General features: G+C 45.0%; 2 protein-coding genes across 4 annotated transcripts in view; one reads left to right on the top strand and one right to left on the bottom strand.

Annotated features, from left to right (window-relative positions):
* Window positions 1–23,274, top strand: part of LOC140998909 (low-density lipoprotein receptor-related protein 1-like) — a 101,090-nt gene that overhangs the window by 71,002 nt on the left and 6,814 nt on the right. The window contains exons 31-76 of the mRNA XM_073469326.1: window positions 603–697; window positions 795–944; window positions 1,055–1,195; window positions 1,429–1,554; window positions 1,916–2,047; window positions 2,601–2,735; window positions 3,093–3,222; window positions 3,376–3,502; window positions 3,613–3,764; window positions 3,885–4,009; window positions 4,690–5,064; window positions 8,936–9,125; window positions 9,215–9,419; window positions 9,560–9,752; window positions 10,869–10,994; window positions 11,325–11,453; window positions 11,544–11,663; window positions 11,747–11,860; window positions 11,968–12,117; window positions 12,393–12,515; window positions 12,621–12,737; window positions 13,757–13,885; window positions 13,996–14,118; window positions 14,211–14,351; window positions 15,082–15,269; window positions 15,376–15,559; window positions 15,642–15,727; window positions 15,827–15,946; window positions 16,125–16,312; window positions 17,275–17,480; window positions 17,567–17,755; window positions 17,850–17,998; window positions 18,090–18,183; window positions 18,284–18,400; window positions 18,516–18,635; window positions 19,243–19,365; window positions 19,792–19,917; window positions 20,448–20,564; window positions 21,194–21,300; window positions 21,396–21,528; window positions 21,637–21,759; window positions 21,860–21,982; window positions 22,121–22,258; window positions 22,350–22,487; window positions 22,586–22,705; window positions 22,809–23,074. Coding sequence (XP_073325427.1) covers window positions 603–697; window positions 795–944; window positions 1,055–1,195; window positions 1,429–1,554; window positions 1,916–2,047; window positions 2,601–2,735; window positions 3,093–3,222; window positions 3,376–3,502; window positions 3,613–3,764; window positions 3,885–4,009; window positions 4,690–5,064; window positions 8,936–9,125; window positions 9,215–9,419; window positions 9,560–9,752; window positions 10,869–10,994; window positions 11,325–11,453; window positions 11,544–11,663; window positions 11,747–11,860; window positions 11,968–12,117; window positions 12,393–12,515; window positions 12,621–12,737; window positions 13,757–13,885; window positions 13,996–14,118; window positions 14,211–14,351; window positions 15,082–15,269; window positions 15,376–15,559; window positions 15,642–15,727; window positions 15,827–15,946; window positions 16,125–16,312; window positions 17,275–17,480; window positions 17,567–17,755; window positions 17,850–17,998; window positions 18,090–18,183; window positions 18,284–18,400; window positions 18,516–18,635; window positions 19,243–19,365; window positions 19,792–19,917; window positions 20,448–20,564; window positions 21,194–21,300; window positions 21,396–21,528; window positions 21,637–21,759; window positions 21,860–21,982; window positions 22,121–22,258; window positions 22,350–22,487; window positions 22,586–22,705; window positions 22,809–23,074 — 6,703 coding nt within the window. The remainder of the gene's footprint in view (window positions 1–602; window positions 698–794; window positions 945–1,054; window positions 1,196–1,428; window positions 1,555–1,915; window positions 2,048–2,600; window positions 2,736–3,092; window positions 3,223–3,375; window positions 3,503–3,612; window positions 3,765–3,884; window positions 4,010–4,689; window positions 5,065–8,935; window positions 9,126–9,214; window positions 9,420–9,559; window positions 9,753–10,868; window positions 10,995–11,324; window positions 11,454–11,543; window positions 11,664–11,746; window positions 11,861–11,967; window positions 12,118–12,392; window positions 12,516–12,620; window positions 12,738–13,756; window positions 13,886–13,995; window positions 14,119–14,210; window positions 14,352–15,081; window positions 15,270–15,375; window positions 15,560–15,641; window positions 15,728–15,826; window positions 15,947–16,124; window positions 16,313–17,274; window positions 17,481–17,566; window positions 17,756–17,849; window positions 17,999–18,089; window positions 18,184–18,283; window positions 18,401–18,515; window positions 18,636–19,242; window positions 19,366–19,791; window positions 19,918–20,447; window positions 20,565–21,193; window positions 21,301–21,395; window positions 21,529–21,636; window positions 21,760–21,859; window positions 21,983–22,120; window positions 22,259–22,349; window positions 22,488–22,585; window positions 22,706–22,808; window positions 23,075–23,274) is intronic.
* LOC140998910 (somatostatin receptor type 5-like) lies at window positions 4,231–8,291 on the bottom strand. Of its 3 annotated transcripts, XM_073469328.1 has the most exons (3): window positions 8,225–8,291; window positions 7,211–7,433; window positions 4,231–6,861 (listed from the first exon to the last, which is right to left on the bottom strand). In XM_073469328.1, the coding sequence occupies exon 3, from the start codon at window positions 6,818–6,820 to the stop codon at window positions 5,789–5,791; it is 1,032 nt and encodes a 343-aa protein (XP_073325429.1). In that variant the 5' UTR covers window positions 6,821–6,861; window positions 7,211–7,433; window positions 8,225–8,291; the 3' UTR covers window positions 4,231–5,788. The 3 variants fall into 3 exon arrangements, with proteins under 3 accessions (XP_073325429.1, XP_073325428.1, XP_073325431.1); XM_073469327.1 differs by lacking the exon at window positions 8,225–8,291 and having other exon boundaries at window positions 7,211–7,461; XM_073469330.1 differs by lacking the exon at window positions 8,225–8,291 and having other exon boundaries at window positions 4,231–6,858; window positions 7,211–7,461.

The following is a 23,274-nucleotide window of genomic DNA, read 5'->3' as shown; positions in this document are numbered from 1 at the left end:
GATGGCACCTTTCAGTTGTTGGTGGTAGTTGGTAGGAGTTTAGTTACTTCACTGTAAACAAACAATGAAATGCTTTTTAAATCATTTATCAAGCAGCTTGTGAAGGTTTATAAACATCAGTTCCGACTATAAAATAAACAATTGCTTAATACATAGTTTACAAAGCATTTCATTGTTTGTTAGCAGTTAGATAACTATTAACTAAAGGTTTATTAACTATAAACTTACCATTTATTCATGATTATGATCGTGAATAGTTACCAAACATACCATTAAAAACATAATATACCTTTTCAGCCCGATGCAATGAGAGAGGAGATGTGAGTTGGATCAGTTTCAGTGCAACAGGAAGCTAAGGAGGGAAAATTGGTCCACTTAAAATCACAAGTTTATTTTTCCTTTCTGTCAGGAAGAAAGCCCCTCAACTGTGCTTTAAACTGAGCAATGATTTATTGTTGTGAAGCTTATGAGTGTCATTAAGTGGCCTATTGACTAAGCTCAACAAGGAAAAATGATGATGCGCTGAACACAAATCAAAGTCATCCCTCCTCCTGCTGTGGTGTACTGAGGCTTTGTTGACTCTCTCTGCCTGGCTCCTTCAGGAAACTCTACTGGACAGACGGGGACAGCATCAACATGGCCAACACGGATGGCAGCAACCGCAGCGTCCTCTTCTCCAACCAGAAAGGCCCTGTGGGTGAGTGACGTCCTGTACCTCTTTGTGTGACTGCATGAGGAACAGCACACCCTAGTGACAGGGCAGGTCATTACACATCCAAATCTGTGTTTTTCAGGTCTCTCCATTGACTTTGACACTGAGCAGCTGTACTGGATCAGCTCAGGAAACAGCACCATCAACCGCTGTAAGCTGGACGGCTCTGAGCTGGAAGTGCTTGAGGGTGTGAAGGGCAAGCTGACCAAGGCTACCGCTCTGGCCATCATGGGTAGGTTTCCAAAAAATTGTCATTTAAGAAAAGGTTGAGGGTTCTTCCAGAGTTCTGGTCTGGTTCTAGGTGAGAGTATTGAGCCACCTCTTGTGTGTCGCATCCTTTAGGAGACAAGTTGTGGTGGGCGGACCAAGGAACTGACCAGATAGGAACCTGTGACAAGAAGGACGGTGGCAGCTGGAAAGTCCTGAGGAACAGCACGTCTCCCATGATGCACATGAAAATCTACAATGAAACTGTGCAGAGAGGTGCGGCATGCCAACTTTTTCTACGCCTATACAACATTTGTTTTGGTGAAATTACATCGCAAAAGATAAAGAAGCAAGTGAAGGGAGGAAAATATGTCCTTGTCTCATTGAAAGTCTGTTTTTTCTTGCTGCGTGTAGCCTCTTTATCTATGCCAAAGCACATCTGTTTATATTTCTGTAACTCCTCTTTGATTTGTTTTGTGTGTTTTGTCCTCATGCTTTTGTGTTCCTAGGCACCAATCTCTGCAGTAATAACAATGGAGACTGTTCCCAGCTGTGTCTCCCCACCTCCCCGACCACCAGAGCCTGCATGTGCACAGCAGGATACAGCCTGCGAACAGGCCAGCAGTCTTGTGAGGGTAAGACACATTAATACACATAATGCATTCTTGATTTAGCTAGATTTGGCTTGAAGAATTCCTTTTAAACGTTTTGTTTGTGCGTACATGATGTGTGTTGAATTATGACATTTTTTACAACCGGAAATATCGAAAAAGAAAACAAAATAAACTAGAAACAGAAACAAATCAACCATAGTTTTAAGTGTCCATTATCCATCATTTATGAACAAAAACATTTCCTCTCACTGTGATTTCAAAGTAACTGCTTCCTCTCCCATTAACCTTAATGTGCATATCAGAGGAAGCTGTGCAGTCTTTTAGATTTGGCAATAGCACAAAGATTCCCAAACAAACAGGGTATTTTATTTGTTTGCTGTAGGTGTTGGGTCTTTCCTGCTGTACTCTGTGCATGAAGGCATACGTGGTATTCCTTTGGACCCATCAGACAAGTCTGATGCCCTGGTACCAGTGTCAGGCACGTCCCTGGCTGTGGGCATAGATTTCCATGCTGGTAAGATGTTTTACAACATATTTTATATATATCTTATTAAACAAGGAACAATTTCCCTAACATGAAGGTATTTTGTCTTTTTGATGTCGCTGTAATAAGCTTAAGCTTAATTTAACACCACAATTCATATGTGTTAAAGGTGCAATATCTAAGAATTGGCCTTCTGTCGCATTCATACTAAAAGCAAATAGGGGTCACAGTATATCACTAGAGTAATCGCTAACTGCTGCTAACTGTAGCTGCCGTTAGCTATATAGCAGGTAGCGATCCGGAATGAGATCATGGGTGTGTGTTGGTGTTTACATCGCTCGCACAGGAGCTTTGGGCCAGGACGTGCTGGGGCTAGATAGTTAGCATGCTAACCTCAGTAGATACATGGACGCCATAACATCGACTGTCAAAAACTGTTAGTTCTTCACATTCTGTTGATCATTTTAACTGTTTAATTTTTTAATGTTTCCAACTAAAATTCTTACATATTGCACTTTTAATGTCTAAGAATATAGGAAAGTTCTGTTCAGTCCACTCTAATGTGTTTTCCTAATTTTTACAGACAATGACACTATTTACTGGGTGGACATGGGCCTGAGCACCATTAGCAGGGCCAAGAGAGACCAGACATGGAGAGAGGACGTGGTCACTAATGGCATCGGCAGGGTGGAGGGCATCGCTGTCGACTGGATCGCAGGCATGTAAAAACAGCATCTATCATGTACACAGATAAGCTGTGTTTCACATTTTCTGTCAGTAAATGTATCATTCTTGCACAGACAAGCGCTGTCTGATACCACACAGTAGGAAGGAAGAATCCTCACAGTGGGGGAACCTATTGTGTTGACTGAGAAAACAGGAAAGAGATACACAAAGGACAGACACAGAACAAAACAGCAAAGAGGCACCTGAACTGTGAAAAAATAAATCTATTAATGTGACTTTAATCAGACAAAGGAGGTCAGACAAGATAAATGTGTGCACCGCTACACATGCACATGTATACAAGCTCGGGATCTACTGGAGCATCATATGTCTCCTCCATCCTCCACAGGAAACATCTACTGGACGGACCAAGGCTTTGATGTGATCGAGGTGGCCAGACTGAACGGCTCCTTCCGCTACGTGGTGATCTCCCAGGGCCTGGACAAGCCTCGTGCCATCACCGTCCATCCTGAGAAAGGGTGAGAGGAAACAACACTGGCTCCAGCTCCTATTTCTACTGTAGCTGTCTTTAGCTCCTGGTTCTGTAATCCCTCACATTATTGATTACTGAGGAAGTTATCTCTGCTCTCTGCTGTGTGTGTGTGTGTGTGTGTGTGTGTGTGTGTGTGTAGCTACCTGTTCTGGACAGAGTGGGGCCAGTACCCGCGTATTGAACGCTCTCGTCTGGACGGCTCTCAGAGGGCTATCCTGGTCAACGTCAGTATCAGCTGGCCCAATGGCATCTCCGTTGACTATGAGGTGCAGTATAAAGGACCATTCCTGCATTTATATCACTCCTGTTACAGCACAGACAATGGACATTGCATCACAAGATCATCTCAACCATTACTGTCTGTGTGTGCATGCAGGAGAATCTGCTGTACTGGTGTGATGCCAGGACGGACAAGATTGAGCGCATCAACCTGGAGACTGGAGAGAACAGGGAAGTGGTGCTGGCCAATAACAACATGGACATGTTCTCTGTGTCTGTGTTTGAGAGCTACATCTACTGGAGCGACAGGTCAGAGATGTCCCCTCTCAGTCTTACTTATCCTCAGTTTTTGGATAAATTGTGATGGATATTCGCACACAGTCTTCAAATTTCAGCTTCTGTTTGATTATTCTGTTTGCTTTGAACCAGGACGCATGCTAATGGCTCCATAAAGAGAGGCAGCAAGGACAACGCCACAGACTCCGTGTCTCTGAGGACTGGTATTGGGGTGCAGCTTAAAGATATCAAAGTTTTCAACAGGGCCAGACAGCAAGGTAAGAACCGGTAAACTGTAAAATGTTTGCATCTTTCAAGGAATCTCTCTATGAAGGTAATAGTTAATCAAGTGTCACATAACATTTATTTTTATCTTGTTACAGTCCATTTTTGCAGTTTAATGTTTAACTGAACTGAACTGAACTGAACTGAAATAGACAATGAACAAGTATGTTAATTAATCATGAAATCAATAAAATATTGACTCCAGCTCACCATGTGAATGTGTGAATTTTACTTTTATTTCATTCTACAGGACAAACATGATGAGGCAGGGAAACATGACTGCTTTTCACAGAATCCTCTGAAAAAAATCTATTTTTATTAAAACATTGTTAGCAGTCGACATCATAGACAACATAACGTCCGTTCCATCAACGCACATTATTATGTTCAGAGTTCACACTTGCTAATGATGCTACATACACGATAAGTTTCTAAATATATTCACTCTGGAAGGAGTTTTCCAAAAGGTTTTTACATGCCAAAACACCTGTGATTGTGTGGACGAGGCCTTAAAAGTAGATTTTTCAGGTCTGCAGGTGGATCATTTTGAAAATGTGACCAAATCTTCAGAAACAGCTCATCTTTTCCTTTTAAGACAGCCTGTAATGTTCCCCATGGTGGGAAGTCTTTGATGAATTTAATAAATGTGATTGTATTTCATCGCTCTGTACAGGAACAAATGTCTGCAAAGACAACAACGGTGGATGCCAGCAGCTCTGTCTGTTTCGTGGCAATGCACAGCGGACCTGTGCCTGCGCCCACGGCATGCTGGCTGAAGACGGCAGCGGCTGTCGTGACTATGACGGCTACCTGCTCTACTCAGAGCGCACCATACTAAAGAGCGTCCACCTGTCGGATGAAAACAACCTGAATGCGCCCATTAAACCCTTTGAGGACCCCGAGCACATGAAGAACGTCATCGCGCTCACATTTGATTACAGAGGAGGCGGAGGAAAGGGAGCAAACCGCATCTTCTTCAGCGACATCCACTTCGGCAACATCCAGCGGATCAGCGATGACGGATCAGACCGCAAGACTGTGGTCGAGAGTGAGTATTCCCTAATCTTACATTTGTGTAAAACACACAGAGTTGATATTGGGCCTGTCATAACGGGCCTGTCGGTTTAGTTTACTCCACTTTTTTGAGTGAATAACAAAAAACCTTAGTTGTAAACATCAAACCCCACAGTGAGAAATCATCCGGGAGAAGTAAACGGCTGGAGCTCCCAAAAATACTAGAGGAAGCTTTTATTCTGAAGTTTTAACCAAACTAGAAACAAAAGGAAGGGCCTTGTTATGTGCTGTGAGAACAGAGTGAATAATATTAATAAAACATAAACAAGCCTACAGATTTCACCTCTTTCATTCACCTTATCTCAATAGAACAAAACACAGGTGCACTGCTAATGTTTACCAAATAGACTTTTTCTTTAAACTGTTTTCACAAGGAATGCATGATTCAGGATTGTTTGTCCCACTGTCCCTGCAGAGCCGCACCTCCAAGCGCGGTTTGATCTTCTCCTACAGCATCCAGACTAGCAGTGAATGTAGTTAAGAGGCAGAGACGTTGAATGTTGTCCCCTGTTGTGTGAGTGCTGTTGTTCTGCCTTGTTAAAGAGACTTTCCTCGTGAGAGTTATGGTTTTATACATTTTTTTCATGAGTGTCAGCAAAGCAGTTCAGCTTGTAATTGTTTTATTGCGACTCCCAGTAGTCTTTGCTCAGTGTTTGTGTGTCAGCTGTTCAGTTATATAGTTGTTGATAGTTATACTGTCAGGCAGCAGTCATAGCCACAGCCACATTGGCTTTCTGCCTTTCCCTCTTGAAAAGCCTCAGTAAGTCTTCTCTGAACTTTTGGGACATCAGTACATAGAGGATGGGGTTCATCACTGTAGAGGAGGTCGCCATGACGCGTGCAAACACGCTGATGCCGCCATAACGTGGTGAGGCGCCCGTGGCGCCTGAGCTATCAGCCACCAGTAAGGCTAGCATCATTCCATAGGATGGCAGCCAGCAGAGGGTAAAAGCCAGCACCAACATGGCTGACGTCTGCGTCACTTTGCTCTGGTAACGCTCTACTTGGGGGGCTGTGCCTGCACGCCGACTCACCCACAGGAATATGTAGATTCTGAGGTACGCCACTGCAATGGTGACCAGTGGAAGCAAGAAGGCCATGAGGAAGTGAGACAATCCGTAGATCATCTGGTCTCTGTCGGACAGGAAAGCAAAACAAGCAAAGCCATCATGGGCTTTACGAGGGTTTCCCACAGAGCGAAAAACCAGCTGAGGAGCTGCCAGGCAGAAGGCCGGGACCCAGACGAGCCCAGCGACTATCGACACCCGGCGAGGGGACAGGAGGCCGTAGGCTGTGTTAGGCTGCACCACAGTCAGATAGCGAGACACAGCCAGCGTGGCCAACGTGAAGACGCTGGCCGAGGAGCAGGCCGATCCCAAGAAGCCCACCAGACGACACATGACATCCCCGAACGGCCAGTGCTGCATGGCGATGGCAACGGTGTGGAAGGGAAGCATGGACAGCAAAAGCAGGTCTGAAGCGCTCAGAGCCAGCAGGAGGACATCGGTTCCTGTTCCCGTCATGGAGCCCTGAGGAGAATGTCCAATACGCCCCAACCCCCTTCTCCGTCTCCCACACAGGATCACCATCACCATGGTGTGCCCGCTGACTCCTAGCACCAGAATCAGTGTGTCTAATATCGGGACAAGGACCTGCTCCACATCACTCAGCCCAGCGTCACTGCTGTTCCCCAGCTGATCCTCTGGACCTGTAGAGTTCCACTGCTGCATCCTGTCTTCAGTTGTGGGGATGTCGTCCAGTCATACTGCTGCTGTTGAAACACAGTTTGCTTTAGGTTGGATCAAATATGCTCAAGCCGGTCATAAAACTACTGATAATACATGTGGGAATGATTACTCATACTGCAGGTCGGAAATAACATCACACAGATTTCCAAACATTTCCTTGAGGTTAATGTCAAAATTAACCAATTAAAAGGAATGAAGATGGATGTTTAATACATGAAAAAACACATAAACACACATTACATACATTCATGTGTCCTTCTTGTCCTTAAGTTGTCCTTAAAACACATTCAGCCATTTTCATAGTGAAGTTGAAGCTGCTTTCTAGTGTGCTGTAAGTGAGTCGTGCCATTCCAACCGTCGCAATCAACCCACCTCTGACTGAAGTCAAGATGCTCCTGATTTCCGAGCTGCTGGGGTTTTCATCCCTCTCCCTGGAGTCGACTGTTGAGAGCTAAACGCCGCAGATTGTGTGATTTCCTGTCACCTCAGAGCAGGCGACCACCCCACATGACACCTCAATCAGACTTGCGCTCAGCAATCCACAATCAGCCCTCAGTCCTGCCTCCAAGGCACGGATCTCTGGAGAAACACAAGTCTAGGAGTGGAGGGAAAGAGAGGCGAATAGTTCGACAGACGAGGAGGATGAAACTGAGTAAATGGCCGGTGAACTCTGGACCGATTATCACAGAGCAAGCGAGAGATAGGCCAGCCTGTGGGAGGGCCTAATGAGGCCAAACACAGTTTTTCCCAGGGTCCAGTGTTTCTTTAGATTTTCTGAAAGGATCCGTACATTTTCTAGTGTTGCCCCTCCACACACATATACATAGATATGGTATATACACAGAAAGAGACAGTGAAATAGTGCTTGCCTTCTGAAATCAGGGTAATTATTGACTGCCAGCCTGATAGCAAACACTGAACTGCTGTCACAGCTACTGCAGATAGCAGCAATAAAAACCAGATAAAAATCAGTGTCGGTATAACCAGCTGAGCTTGAGAGCTGTAAATTCAGCTCATCTGTATTATTGCAAACAACAAGCGAAGATGTGCAGAAACCCAGATAGGCTTAGGTCAACAACATGAAGATAAACAGAACTGAAGAGCAAAAGAATTTGAGCAGATAGTGCTGCAGGCCGGAGATTTACAATTCATTAACAGCAGCGAGGAAAGAGGAAATAGGGGGGAATGGATTTTCATGTTGCTCCTCATCGATTTTTAAGGCATTAATTTATGCGTACGAGAAGCAGAGAGGAGTTGTGTTAGCGTTGCATGCCTTTGCTCAGCCCTCCAGTCGCTTTGCCTCATTCAAAGGCTCCTAGCATGAGCCAGACAACTGTTGATTCATGTTGCAGTGGAGATGTTGAGGTGTAGTGTTAAGTGTCCCACCTGGTGGTGAAGCTCACTGATCCTCTAGAGTGAGATCATATCCAGCCCTGGAAACAGCCGCTGTAATAATGAAACCCTCACTGTTCCACCGCAGCAACAAGGAGGCAACTATTATCAGTTATTTGGCGTTTTCGAATGTACTCTTCCAGAAGTACGCCATATGTATGTGCCTGTATTGTTTCTCACCCGCAGAGCAGCTGTTCTTTATCTGCCGCTGCTGAACTTAGTGTTCCTCTATTTTGGCTGACTCCTGTCTGTCCTCTGGCCTCTGTGCAGGCGAGGAGCTCACAACCTCTTACTCATTTCAAGGCCGCGGAGCAGAAAAAACGACTTCTTATTTCTCATCTGTTGATGAGGTAGTGCGATGGAAAGTAATACGCTAGCCGGCAACTGTTATTGTGACCTTTTTAGTGAGCTATTTGTTGGGTAAAAGCCTCGAATCACACTGTGTTCTCGGTCATTAATACCAAGCTGTCATGTCCTTCGCCCTGAGTCCACGCTGCCACAGAGCAGTCTGCCAGCCCTGAGCCGCTGCCAGACTGTCCACACTTGGCCTTTTAACATAGCACTGGGATTGACGTGCTTCTTTTTCTTCCCCTCTTTGTGGTTTAATGTCTCTCTGTTCTTTTTCTTTCCCCTTTTCCACTGTTCTCTGTATTTGTCTCTATCCTGCTGTCCCACCTTTTGTCTCTATCTTTTATTCTCTCTCAGATGTCGGCTCGGTGGAGGGCTTGGCGTACCACAGGGGCTGGGATATGCTGTACTGGACCAGCTACACTACCTCAACCATCACCCGTCACACTGTGGATCAGAGCCACTGGGGCGCCGTTGACAGGCACACAGTGGTCACCATGTCGGGAGACGATCACCCCAGAGCTTTTGTCCTTGATGAGTGTCAGAGGTTGGAACTTATATATTAAATCACATCATACCTTTTTCTACATCATGCCAAAATATTCCTTGATCACTGATTTGTACTCTCATCTGCAGCCTAATGTTTTGGACCAACTGGAATGAGCAGTCTCCCAGTATCATGCGTGCCACACTGACTGGCTCCAACGTCCTTGTGATCATCGGCAACGACATCCGAACACCTAACGGCCTTGCCATCGACCACCGTGCCGAAAAACTTTATTTCTCTGACGCCACACTGGACAAGATAGAGCGCTGCGAGTACGACGGCACTCGGCGCTATGTGAGTGACACACAATGGAAACATTTGTACTGCAGTATGACTGTGTCTCGGAGTTTCCCAACAAGAGCCATCAGTTTGCTGCAAGGCTGGAGTCTCCTGTATGTGTGAGACGGTGACTGTGGTTGTGCTTCCCCCTGCAGGTGGTGTTGAAGAATGAGCCGGTGCATCCGTTCGGCCTGGCTGTGTACGGGGACTACATCTTCTGGACCGACTGGGTGAGGAGGGCCGTGCTCCGGGCAGACAAATACACAGGAGGAGACATGAAGGTGCTGCGTGCTGACATTCCTCAGCAGCCGATGGGCATCGTCGCCGTCGCCAATGACACCAATAGCTGTGAGTAATTAGACAGAGGGAGGGATGAGCTGTTTGTGTGAGTGTGTGTCATTACTTTGACAGGAAGTGTTCGTTTATCCTTTATCACAGTGCATTTTCTTACCGTGTGTGAATATACTGTGATTCTGGAAATGTTTCTGGAAAAATCGATTGAGAAACTGTTACCTAGAGACTAAAATACAGAGAGAAGAAGGGCCTTTTTGGCTGCCAAGTTAAGGTACTTCATCACGTCACATCATAACAATAATAAAGTAAATAGTAGAAGATTAAAAGGTTTAAGTGGTTTGAAATTTATAGCAAAACCTCTTGCAGCAAATTTATGTCACCTCATATTGCTATAATAAGCACCTAACCCACACAGACAGCACGTAGCTTTGACCACTAAAATATATATATATAATAACACAATATGTGATCAGTCATAAATCATTTGCTTGGAAGAACTTGAGGTAATATCTTTCCTTACTGCACAGATTACTGGCCTTGGTGTAGACATCAGGGTAGTAAGGCCATTACAAATCAAACTAATTTACAAAAAAAGTTTCAATAGAGGCGTGTTGGAAGCAAGTGTACTTAAACAAACACACAAACACAAAATACAAGAACAAAGATGCTTTTCTGCCCTAACGGAGCAGTTAATGAGGTGACAGAAGTAATCAAGGAGTGACACTGCAGCAGATGAGTGCCAGACACCAGACTGGGCCCCCACCTGTTATTCACAGCTCCAGGATCAGCGCTACATCACCACATACAGCGCCTGCTGAATTGCTGTTCCTCGCTTGAAATCCATACTTCTCCCACTGCTTTCTCCAACTCTGTATACTTTTAAATCAATGCAGCCGTTTGCTTTTTTTTTTCTCCATCGTATCGTCAGCCATCTTCTCCCTTAAGTCGCCTCTCTCGTGCTCCAGTACCCACGGAGACCATACGAGCTGAGAGCCTGTGGTAATAGCTGCAAATCCCATTTAGATTGAGTCACATTAAATTATGCATTCAGCAGAGGCAGAGCCGTTGCTACATTCATGCAGGCGTAGCTGTCTGTCTGCCGATGTGGATGTGGGTGTAGGGATGTGTGTGTGTTTGCTTGTGTGGCTAACTTTCCTCATCTCTGCATAGGTGAGTTCTCTCTGTGCCGCGTTAACAATGGAGGATGTCAGGATCTGTGTTTGCTGACCTCTGAGGGAAGGGTCAACTGCAGTTGCCGTGGAGACAGGAAGCTTCTGGAAGACAACACCTGCATAGGTAATACAGGACAGGAAACTATAAGGAGAAAAGTTTGGCCTAAAAAACTTAACTGAAGTAATAAAGATATTTTAAAAGATATCTTCTGCACATCAAGTATTGTTTAAAGGTGCAGTATGTAGGAATTGGCCACCTTTCCAAGGTCACTCCAAACAAATAGGGGGCGCAAACTGCTGCTCATTATATTCTACGGCTGTGGCTACTTTTGAATTTGAAATAAAGTTACCAGGCTTTGAGCAGATTTAAATGAGCACTGAACACCTTCCACACTGCATGCCTCGGGGGAAGGAAACTCTTCCCTAAGTGCATTTTTCTGTCTTTGTCTCACAGCCCTCAACACTACATGTAACAACATCGATGAGTTTGAGTGTGGAAACGGAGACTGTGTCAACTACACCCTGACTTGTGATGGCATGGCCCACTGCAAGGATAAATCTGACGAGAAACAATCCTACTGTGGTGAGTGGAACCTTTTTCCCTTTCAAAACAGCTTCAGCCACATTCTTCTTGTCAACATTTGTAATCTGAGTCGGCATCATTTCCTCTCAGCCAACCGTGTGTGTAAGAAGGGCTACAGGCGATGTGTGAACGGCCGCTGCGTGGGGCACAGCTCCTGGTGCAACGGGCAGGACGACTGTGGAGACAATTCTGATGAAGTCTTCTGTAACGGTGAGTTCTTCCAGCCTGCAGTCACGTGACACTCTCAAAAGATGTTGTAACTAAACGTTGTCTCTTGCTCTCCTGTTTGTCAGCCACGCTCTGCTCGGCCGATCAGTTCCAGTGCAGAGACGGAGGCTGCATCTCCAACTCCAGCAAGTGTAACCAGAAAGTGGACTGCGAGGATGCCAGTGATGAGATGAACTGCTGTAAGTTCAGAAGATCAGGTTCAGTCAGGATAAATGCATGTAAATGAAAGAAGGCAACACTTTTCTCCCAGGCTATGGTATAAAGTAGTGCTGCTCTCTTTGTTAAGCTGCCACGGACTGTTCCAGTTACTTCCATCTGGGAGTGAAGGGAGTGACATTTCAGAAGTGCGAGTTCACCACGCTCTGCTTTGCCCCTTCGTGGCAGTGTGATGGAGCCAATGACTGTGGAGACTTCTCCGATGAAAGAAATTGCCCAGGTATTTTATCACCCGCTGGAAAGCACCGAAATCTACATGCAGTATTCGGGGAAGAAAGCTAAATAATAATTTTTTCACAGATGGATTAGAGCAAGGAGGCCAATTTGGGTTACTCCAAATAGAACAAAAACAAAAACAAGGAAGGTTTTCATCCATTAAATTGTAGTTTGGAAGGAAGTTCTCCATGAAAAACGTTGTAAATTCAATTTTCTATCCCTCTCTTCACTCCTTAATGTTTTCTTCTTCAACTTGTCGCTTCTCTGTCACTCTGCCAGGGAGCGGGAAAACAAAGTGTCCCACGCCCTTCTTTGCCTGTCCTAGTGGACGTTGTATCCCCATGAGCTGGACTTGTGATAAGGAGAATGACTGTGAGAATGGTGCAGACGAGGCTCACTGCGGTAAGATTACACACTTGAACCTAAACAAGCCGACCTGCAGCAGACTATTACTTTGTTTTCTTACTTGTATTTTGCACTTATTGCAATTATTTCTTGGACCTCTAGATAAATTCTGCTCGGCCTCTCAGTTTGAGTGTGGGAACCACCGCTGCATTCCCAACCGCTGGGTGTGTGACGGAGCCGACGACTGCGGTGACAGCAGTGATGAGGACAGCAAGTGCAGTGAGTGATTAGTGCTGATATATCAAGCACCAAGAATATGTAGGCAGCAGTACATTCTGTGGTTCAATATGAACAAACCTGATTTGTCCATATTGGGATACTCTTTTAGCAAGAGCTTTAATCTGAATGCTTGTGTCTATATACCAGGGAAACAAAACTTAAACTGTTATAAAGCCATTTAGCCCTTCATCATCTTTGAATGCTTATAAATTCGATCATACAAACTTATGAAATTACCTTTAATCCATTAAGACATGGAGCTCCCATTAACAATGCATTCTAAAACCTAAGGCATTGTTTGAAAACACCTCCTAAAACCTGAGGGTTTTCTGAGAAACCTCTGGAGCAGGTAGAAACCTGAAAGTAAAACCATTTAAGAAGCTTCGGCTGCAGTTGGAAATTATTGCTTTTGCTCAAATGTTCATTAAAAATCACTATACATTTCTTCAGTCACATGTCTTCAAAAAGGAGAAACAGGCAAACCTTGCACCTGGTCTTTACCTCCTTTTTAGCCTGCGATACCACATATCCTCTAATATCTAACCAGCTAGCCATCACATTATAAAAAAAATTGTTGGGACTGCTCTTGCTAATTACCTCCTAAAGCTAAGAAAATACATGAAACGTGTGATTTAACATATAGTTAATCGAGGGATAGCTAATGCTAAATGCCACTATTTCACTGACTAATGGACACAACAGCTTCATGTTACTGAATTAACATTAAATCCTCAGCGAATATAAGCCAGCAGAAGCTATCGAGCATCCAAGCTGTTGGCAGCCGCTGCCGGAGTGAATGCCAGTTTTTTTTTATTCTGGTAGGCCGATAGCAGTCAACAAGGCAATTTATTTTTTACTATTATTATTGTTTATTGTTAAATTGAACTGTCCTTTGGCTGTTGTGACACAGAAATTTCCCTGTTTGTGGGACAAATAAAGGAATTCTGAGTCTGATTCTGATTAAACTGTACAAAGAAAGGCATCAAAATCCTCTTCAATATAACATCTTCTCTTCACAGAGACCAAAACCTGCAGTCCAGAGGCATTCCAGTGTCCTGGATCACACATGTGTATCCCTCAGCGTTGGAAGTGTGACGGAGACAAAGACTGTCCCGATGGAGCTGACGAGAGTGTCAAAGCTGGCTGCGGTGAGCGACGGCTGGGGGTTAAAAACATTTAGAGAAAAAGACGTAATCCATACCACACCTATAGGAGTTTTTACCTCATTCACTTATCCATTTTTCTTCGTGTGTCTCAGTGTTCAACAACACGTGCAGCAGCAACGAGTTCATGTGCCAGAATCGACAGTGTATCCCCAAACACTTTGTGTGTGACCACGACACCGACTGCAGCGATGGCTCGGACGAATCCCAGGAGTGTGGTGAGTGGGGCTGTGGCCTCTTATTCCAGACTGGGCGATTTAAAGAAAAGAAAAAAAAAACCTCAGTTCAACTCTCTCTCTAATCGCTGCAGAATATCCGACATGTGGATCCAATGAGTTCCGCTGTGCCAACGGACGCTGCCTCATCCAGAGTTCGTGGGAGTGTGATGGAGACTTTGACTGCCACGATCACTCAGATGAAGCCCCCAAGAACCCTCGATGCACTGGGCCAGGTTAGATCCACACAGCCATTCCAGAAGCACTTTGTCTTTTACCTTCATATTTTAGTTATTATGTAATTCATTTATGTCAAATTTAGCCATTTATCTAATTTTCATCTATAGCCTTTGGGCATGTGATGTAAAAAAAAAGACAAATGCAGCCAAGACAAAGAACAAATAACACTGAAAAGAGGGAGGATCTTGAACCAAATGGTTCTGGGGGTCGTACCCCAGAAAAACATAGTTTTGGAGAATACATTTAAAGTCAGAATTGTAATATTTACAATATTAATGAGGTAATAATCGAACTTAGAAATGTTTTATTTTTTCCATAACTGAATAAACAAGCTGTTCTCAGAGGGAAATAAGGGCCCCAGAACACTGTTTGAAGCAAGAAAGGTGGCAGGGTCCGCCACATATTAACAAAGTAAAACGGTATGAAATTGTGTTGTCCTTTAAGGTCAGCTTGTTTATTCAGTTTACTCAGTAATGAAAACAAAGAGAGTTTGCTTATTTAGTTTTACTTAGATCTTTCTCTTCTGATTAAAATTTCTTCCCCAAAACTACATAGTGCACCTTTAAAGCACATTAAAGTGGATATACTTGCTATTATTATTATGGCAACTGGAAGCCACGCTCAGCAGTTGTGTCTGACATAATTCCCAGGCTCTGAAATGAAATCAGCTGCACTGGCTGACATTTTCTCATAATTTGTTTCCCATTTCTTTCTTTCATGGAACAGAGAAGAAATGCAATGACACAGCTTTTGCCTGCAACAATGGAAACTGCATCAATGAGACATTGCTCTGTGACCACAAGGACGACTGTGGCGACGGCTCCGACGAGCTGAGCTGCTTCATTAACGAGTGCCTGAACAGCAAACTGAGTGGCTGCTCCCAGCTCTGCGAGGACCTCAGAATAGGCTTCAAGGTAACTGAACGCTATGAGATTCAGACTCGAGTTCTCCGGTAATGGATGTGTGAAATAAGCCGCCTGCACGGTTGCTTTACCTGCTCTGCGCTTTGCCTCCTCGCAGTGCAGATGCCATCCCGGCTTCCGCCTGAAAGATGACGGGAAGACATGTGTCGACATAGATGAGTGCACAACCACCTATCCGTGCACGCAGCGCTGTATCAACACGCACGGCAGCTTCCACTGTCTGTGTGTGGAGGGTTTCCAGCTCAGCCCTGAAAACCCGACCATATGCAAATCCACCTCTGGTAAGAAACATGACAAAGATTAACAACACTCATGAAGTGTTTGTAGTAAATCCCCTCACGTATGACGTCTCCCTCCCTGCAGATGAGGAGCCCTTCCTGATCTTCGCCAACCGCTACTATCTGAGAAAGCTCAATTTAGATGGCTCTAACTACACACTGCTCAAACAGGTGAGACTTGCAGATACAGCTTGTCCTTTTGAAGTGCTTGGAAATCCTGCAGAGGTTTATTGCTGGCCCGGACTAACGCAGCTGCTGGTGCTTTGACAGGGCTTGAACAATGCCGTGGCTCTGGACTTCGACTATCGCCAGCAGATGATTTATTGGACGGATGTGACGACCCAGGGCAGCATGATCCGACGCATGCACATCAACGGCAGCGATGTTCAGGTCAGTGTGGCAGCATCTCGTCTAAGTCAGATAGTGGACTGTGAAATGTGCTGGTAACACCTTCTTGGTGTCAACATAAAATGAATATAATTTTCTTTTGTATGCGTGTATGTGCAGTAAAACCCTCTCATTGTGAGGCTCAGTTCATAAAAGTATACACCGCCTGCTCATTTGTTAGGTCCTTCATCGCACATCACTCAGCAACCCAGACGGTCTGGCAGTCGACTGGGTTGGAGGAAACCTGTACTGGTGCGATAAGGGACGGGACACTATCGAGGTGTCAAAGCTGAATGGAGCGTACCGGACAGTTCTGGTCAACCACGGCCTGAGGGAGCCACGTGCTGTGGCTGTGGACGTACGCTACGGGTGAGAGCGACTCTACACGAGTTTGAAGATCTGGGTCAAAAAGTAGTAGATTTTTTTGAGCAGGAAAAGTTTGTTTAAAGGTAGAAGGAAGAAGACATTTTAATCAGAAGAGAAAGATCTTCATTGACTGATTTTTTTTTTTTCCTAAACAAACTAAATAAACAAACTGACCTTAAAGGACAACACAATTTCATACTGCTTTGTTAATATTTGGTGGACCCTGCCACCTTTCTATTTTCAAACAGTGTTCTGGGGACCTCATTTCCCTCTGAGAACAGCTTATTTATTCAGTTATGTAAAAAAATAAACATTTCTGAGTTTGTATTATTAATACTGTAAATATTAAAAGTCTGAGTTTGAATTCCTTCTCCAAAACTACATAGTGTCCTTTTAGTCAAGTTGGATGCTAGATGGGTTTATAAACACCATTTGATTCCTACTTAGTTGTTAATTACATGCATTAAATGTGTATTAAACTAAATGAGAACAACCACAAGACCACTGGAACTGAGTGGATGTTAAAGGAGGCCTATTATGCTTTTACATTTTTATTTTCTTTCCTTCAGTTTTATGTAGGTTCTTGAGCATGTAAATGATCTTGAAAGTCCACACTAACAGAAGCTCCTCTCTCCCACGGAAAACACTGCTCCTGAAACGCCTCGTCAGGAGCCCTGCCTCTAATTCTGTGACTCTGTGACATCGCACTATGTCACAGAGTCGCACATGCCTAATGGCTAGTTTGGCAGCTAAAAACAGGCGTTTCAGACAGAGGGGGAACAGAGTGCTGCCGCACTGGACACTATGAGAAAACTGATGTGTTTTTTGAGCATTAAATCATTTAAACCTGTTCTGGTAGTAACCCAAAATACAATTATGAACCCGACAATGAGCATAATATGTCTCCTTTAAATTCTGATTTGTTATGAACAACAAATCTTATTAATACAACGCATCCCTGGCAGGTTCTTATACTGGTCAGACTGGGGTGACAACCCCCACATTGGAAGGATCGGGATGGATGGCTCTAACAGGAGTGTCATTGTGGAGGACAAGATCACCTGGCCAAATGGCCTGACACTGGACTTTGTCAATGATCGCATCTACTGGGCCGATGCTCGAGAGGACTACATCGCATTCGCCAGCCTGGATGGAACCAACCGACACACAAGTAACACACACATTAGCTCAATGGGAGGGACTTTGTGCACTTTTCTGGTTGTTGTTACTAACTATTCTGTCTTCGTGCCCCTGTAGTTCTGGTTCAGGATATCCCCCACATCTTTGCCATGACTCTGTTTGAGGAGTACATCTACTGGACAGACTGGGAAACAAAGTCCATCAACAGAGCTCATAAAACACTGGGAATGAACAAGACTGTGCTGATCAGCACCTTACACAGACCCATGGACATCCACATTTACCACCCGTACCGCCAGCCTGAAGGTAAAACCGAGACGCTCGTCACTCAGTGAAAACCACATGTAAATCCTCGTCCGTCGATCCTCATTCTACTTGCGTGCATTTCCTTGTTCTTCAGTGGCTGACCACCCGTGCCAGGTCAACAATGGAGGCTGCAGCAACCTGTGTCTGCTCTCACCTGGAGGTGGCTACAAGTGCGCCTGCCCCACAAACTTTTACCTCGCAGCCGATGGCAAACATTGCTTGTCCAACTGCACTGCGAGTCAGGTGAGCTAGCTTGAGGCTATTCTTTGATATTTGCCTGTAACACATTTATTAAATCAAAAATAATAAACAAATCTCTCCTCTGCCCCTTCAGTTTGTCTGCAATAATGACAAGTGCATTCCATTTTGGTGGAAATGTGACACTGAGGATGACTGTGGGGACCGCTCAGACGAGCCTGCGGACTGCCGTGAGTCATGACTGCGTACTGCGGAGTAATAACATATCAGTGCTGCAGTATTTTGTTTTGTTTGTTGTGGTTAATAATGTGCTGCGTTTTGTCACTACAGCTGAGTTCAAATGCAGACCGGGCCAGTTCCAGTGTGGCACAGGCATCTGCACCAACCCAGCCTACATCTGTGATGGAGACAATGACTGCCAGGACAACTCTGACGAGGCCAATTGCGGTATAGACTCACACACACACACAAACACCCACACACCTACATATAGTCAAAGCAGTTTAATTTTCTCAGGAGCAGCTCTAATAACTCACATCCTTTGTTACCATTTGTTTTCCAGACATCCACGTGTGCCTGCCAAGTCAGTTTAAATGTACCCACCCAAGTCGCTGCATACCTGGCATCTTCCGCTGCAATGGACAGGACAACTGTGGAGAGGGAGAGGATGAGAAAGACTGTCGTAAGTCCAATTGCTCTTCTAGTTCCCTGATGCCCTATGATATTTTTCAGTTTTTGCTACTGGCAGCGCCCACTGCATGTCTGTCTGTTCATTTATCTGAGCAACGACAGCAAGATATCTCTCCAACTTGAAGCATGACTAAATTTGGTCGCCTGCTGTTTGCAGTGACCCCTCGACCTCTCCCCTATCGCCTCCCTAAAGTCACATCTTCCACTTCCACAAACTGTATCTCAAAAATCTAACGAGCAGACAGGACATTGCTGAACACTTTCACACTCCCCAGAGGATCTCTGTCCATTTTGACCTTTCCTTTAGCAACACCCTGAGGCCAAATGATGTTGCATAAAATAATTGCCATGACATTTGCTGAGCACATTCATCCTCCATTGAGGGAAACTACATGAACTGTTCTGTCGTGCCATCCCGAGGTCAAAATTTACATTTTAGCACCTTTAACCGCAAGGCTGTAAGAATAGCAATATCACCATGTTATTATGTAATGAATATTGCAGCCTCCACGGACCGCTGGCAGGACTCATTTGTGAAAGTTGTTATTATGAAGCAGTTCTTCTGTATATATATGAGTATCTGTCTGTCTCCTGTGCAGCGGAGGTGACATGTGCCCCCAACCAGTTCCAGTGTGCCATCACCAAGCGCTGCATCCCACGGGTGTGGGTGTGTGACAGGGACAATGACTGTGTGGATGGATCTGATGAGCCTGCCAACTGCAGTAAGACACAGCTCATTATTACAGTGCAAAACGCCTCTTCTCAACAAATAAGTGTCCTCTACAGCATGAACATGCCTCTCTAATAGGACCCGAGTGATTCTATCGATTGGAGGCTTTGGATGTCAGTGATAAATAAAAAAGTAATGTGTGAATGTAGAGAATATTGCACTGGGGACTGGACTTTAAAAAACAGAACAGAACTGACTGCAGGAAAGTGTTGATGTTCACCTAATGCATCATTATTCAGCTGGTCATGATTCACTTGGACATTACAACATTGTTAATAACAGTAATTAACTAAGTAATTAATACAATAAACAGTATTAACTCTTTGTTATGCAATTCTCTTACAGAATAATGATGAATAATGAATAATCCCATGCCCAGCGTCGACGTGTCTAATCCATTAAATCTTCTCTGTTGCAGCTCAAATGACATGTGGCGTGGATGAGTTCCGCTGCAAGGACTCGGGGCGCTGCATCCCGGCACGCTGGAAGTGTGATGGAGAGGATGACTGTGGAGATGCTTCAGATGAACCCAAGGAAGAGTGCGGTAAGGCCTGGTGTTAGCTTCCTAAAAACTACAAAGTGCACCTTTAAAGAATGAAAATAACAAAATACTATAATAAGTATTTTTATGTCATATAATTTTGGCGTGGTGCGACCCTCGTGATTGACAGGAAAAACGGCTTTTCAGATTTTACATTCCCTTTCCTTTAAAACTTTGCACAAGAAACATGAATTTTCTTCTCCAGGGCGTCTGAAATTTGCTTCAGTGTTCTTTCTCTTCTTCATTTCTCTGTTCATCTCGCACTCACTGAGTAGGACGCAATGGTACAGCAGACTACACACTGAACAGCGCCAGAAATGCCTTGTGATAACTTACAAAAAAGGGGGAAAAAATATAAGAAATTGTCATAAATCAGGAGAAATTAGGGAGAATTGTGACCCCTGGAGGAAACCGGGAGAGGACAGTGAAAGTTGGGAGGGTTGGCAAGTATGGGTGGTAGATGGAGAAAAAAGAAAGGACAGAAGTCGGTAACAGGGCCACCTTTGTGCTTACTGTGTCTGTCTGGTGCTCAGATGAGCGGACATGTGAGCCGTACCAGTTTCGCTGTAAGAACAACCGCTGTGTGCCCGGCCGCTGGCAGTGTGACTACGACAACGACTGCGGAGACAACTCAGATGAAGACAAGTGTGGTAGGTTCTCTTTGTTTTTCATCAGCTGATTATCTGTATGAAACACTGATTTCTAACATGATGTGAGCCCGACTGTAAGCAGACTGCTCAGATGATTCAAGTGGTAAGCGACGTATCACCTCTCACTGCGTGTTTGTCTGTTCTATTTACTCAACTACACGCATGGTTGAGACTTTGGTTTCTTTTTACGTTGATTAGTTGTGTGGCCATTTGCACATCTCACATCATCTCATGTCTATTTTGCATTTCACACTGGCCTGTTGATGTGAGCCAGAGGTAGGTGTTTTCACAGTTTCAGCTCAACCATCCACACCCTCAGCTACCCAGTCCTCTGTGTGCCCCCAGCTTGTTTTTTGTTGTTCTGTGAGCCTTTTCCTTCTCTTCTCAATCCCACTAGCTCCTCCAGCTCCTCCACTTCATACAGTACAGAATGTTGTACCATCCCACCCTCTGTGCCCCATGAGTCAATCCTGTGATATGAATTATCAGCCTTATTTTTATTCATGTTCCTTTTGCAGTCTGCTTTCTCTTCTCTTCCCTTACGCCTCTCCTTGCTCCTTGCCTCTGCTCTCTGTTCCTGCTCCATTATCCTCCCTCGCCCCCCTGAGCTGTCTTCTCTCTGTCCCCAGTGCCTCGTCAGTGCTCAGAGAGCGAGTTTGCCTGCACAAACGGCCGTTGTATTGCCGGGCGCTGGAAGTGCGACGGGGACCACGACTGTGCTGATGGTTCAGACGAGGTACCGCAAGACTGTTTCCTTGCTGATTTGACATTCTACTTTGAAGTTTGACACACCAGGGGAACTAACAGAAATAATTCTTTGCTTTGGTCCAGAATGGCTGTGATTTGAAGTGCGACAGCGATCAGTTCCAGTGCAAAAATGGCCATTGCATTCCCATCCGCTGGCGCTGTGACGCTGACGCTGACTGTGTGGATGGCAGCGATGAGGAGAAATGCGACAGTGGTGGTAAGAAACACACACTTAGCCCAACATGTAATGCTGAAGATGTGGATGCACTCAGCAGCTTATGTATCATTCATTCTGCCTCCCTCTTCTCTCACCACCGTGTTTCAGTGGGTAGACACTGCCCCCTGGATGAGTTCCAGTGCAACAACACTCTCTGTAAACCCCTGGGCTGGAAGTGCGATGGCGAGGACGACTGCGGCGACAACTCAGATGAGAATCCAGAAGAGTGCGGTAAGAATCTCTGCGGTTCACATGTGGACAGAATCCTAAGACCATTTGCTTGGTTTGTCTTCTCTCATCCTTGATGTTTTTGTCTTCTTCTGTCCCTCAGTCAAATTCCAGTGTCCACCCACAAGACAGTTCCGCTGTCATAATGATCGCGTGTGCCTGCCATTATCAAAACGCTGTGATGGTGTCAACAACTGTGGGGACAACAGCGATGAACTCAACTGCCGTGAGTTTTACTATGTTACCGTAAAGTCAAAAAAACATTTTATTGAAATTCTACTAGGATGCGACTCTGCATCATAGATTGGTATGACTTTTGCAAATGATAATCAGACTGATAACCTCTTTGTGACTCTTCCAAAAGTGCCTCCTTCCACACCAATATGTCAAAAGGACGAGTTCCAGTGCTCCAACGGCCGTTGCATCAGCTCCGTCCTACGTTGCAACTACTTCAACGACTGCGAGGACTATGGTTCTGATGAAATCCACTGCAACAAGAAAGGTGCGTTGGGTCGTTCTGTAGTTGTCCTGACAGTGCACAATATGCGAGGGTTATCAGCGTGACTGCATGCTAACCGTTTCCGTGCCCGCAGATACAGTGCTGAATGACTGCCGCAGTAACAGGACAGTGTGTGGAGACGGGGATGAAGCCCACTGTGTGGTGAATGGCACCGACTCTTTCTGCTCCTGCAAACCCGGCTTCCAGGCCAATGGCCGTAACAGATGTGAAGGTAGGCTTTTATCTGCCCTTGTGCCATTTTGCAGCTAAAATCTGCTTTTTAAAATGTAAAACTATGTTTGATGTGTATCGTGCTGTGTCGTTTCACAGATAAGAATGAGTGTAGGCAGTTTGGAGTGTGTTCCCACATCTGCAACAACACCAAGGGTTCCCACAAGTGCAGCTGCCACAAGTACTTCACCAGAATCAACGACACCTGCAAGGCTGATGGTGAGTGGTTCTACCATAAGTGACTCTTGTTGGCTTTCTGAACTCGTGTTTATCTGTAATTTCACCACTCGGCTCTACTACAATGTTTGTGCTGCATCCCCAGCTCTGAGACAAGTGCTCTACATCGCCGATGACAATGAGATCCGCAGCCTGGATCCTTCCATACCAAACTGGCGCTATGAGCAGATCTTCCAGGGTGATGCTAACGTGCGCATCGATGCCATGGACCTGCACGTCAAGACAAACCGCATTTACTGGACAAACTGGCACACAGGGCGCATTTCTTCCTATGAATTGCCCTCTACCTCCTCTTCCCCCAACAGCAACCGTAACCGGCGGCAAAGCGACTCGAGGGTCACAAATGTGGAGGTAAGTGAAAAAAAAAACTCAGCCCCCGATGTCACTTGTAGCTGGACCATGGTCCAGGTCCAGACCCAGACACTGTCCTATGGACCCGGAATACATAAATGATAAATGATTGATTATTAACAGTGTTGTATAAAGTAGCCAAAAGTCATATTTTAGTAAAAGTAAAGAGATCGTGTTAAAATATTACTTGAAAGTAAAAG

This window comes from Pagrus major, chromosome 6 (assembly GCF_040436345.1).
Source record: "Pagrus major chromosome 6, Pma_NU_1.0".
Lineage (NCBI taxonomy): Eukaryota > Metazoa > Chordata > Actinopteri > Spariformes > Sparidae > Pagrus > Pagrus major.
Note: the sequence above shows the minus strand (reverse complement) of the source record. Positions and strands in the feature narration are given on the sequence as shown.

Excerpts from the sequence above, each read along its gene's own strand:
- LOC140998910 (XM_073469328.1), bottom strand. The coding sequence starts at position 6,820 with ATGCAGCAGTGGAACTCTACAGGTCCAGAGGATCAGCTGGGGAACAGC.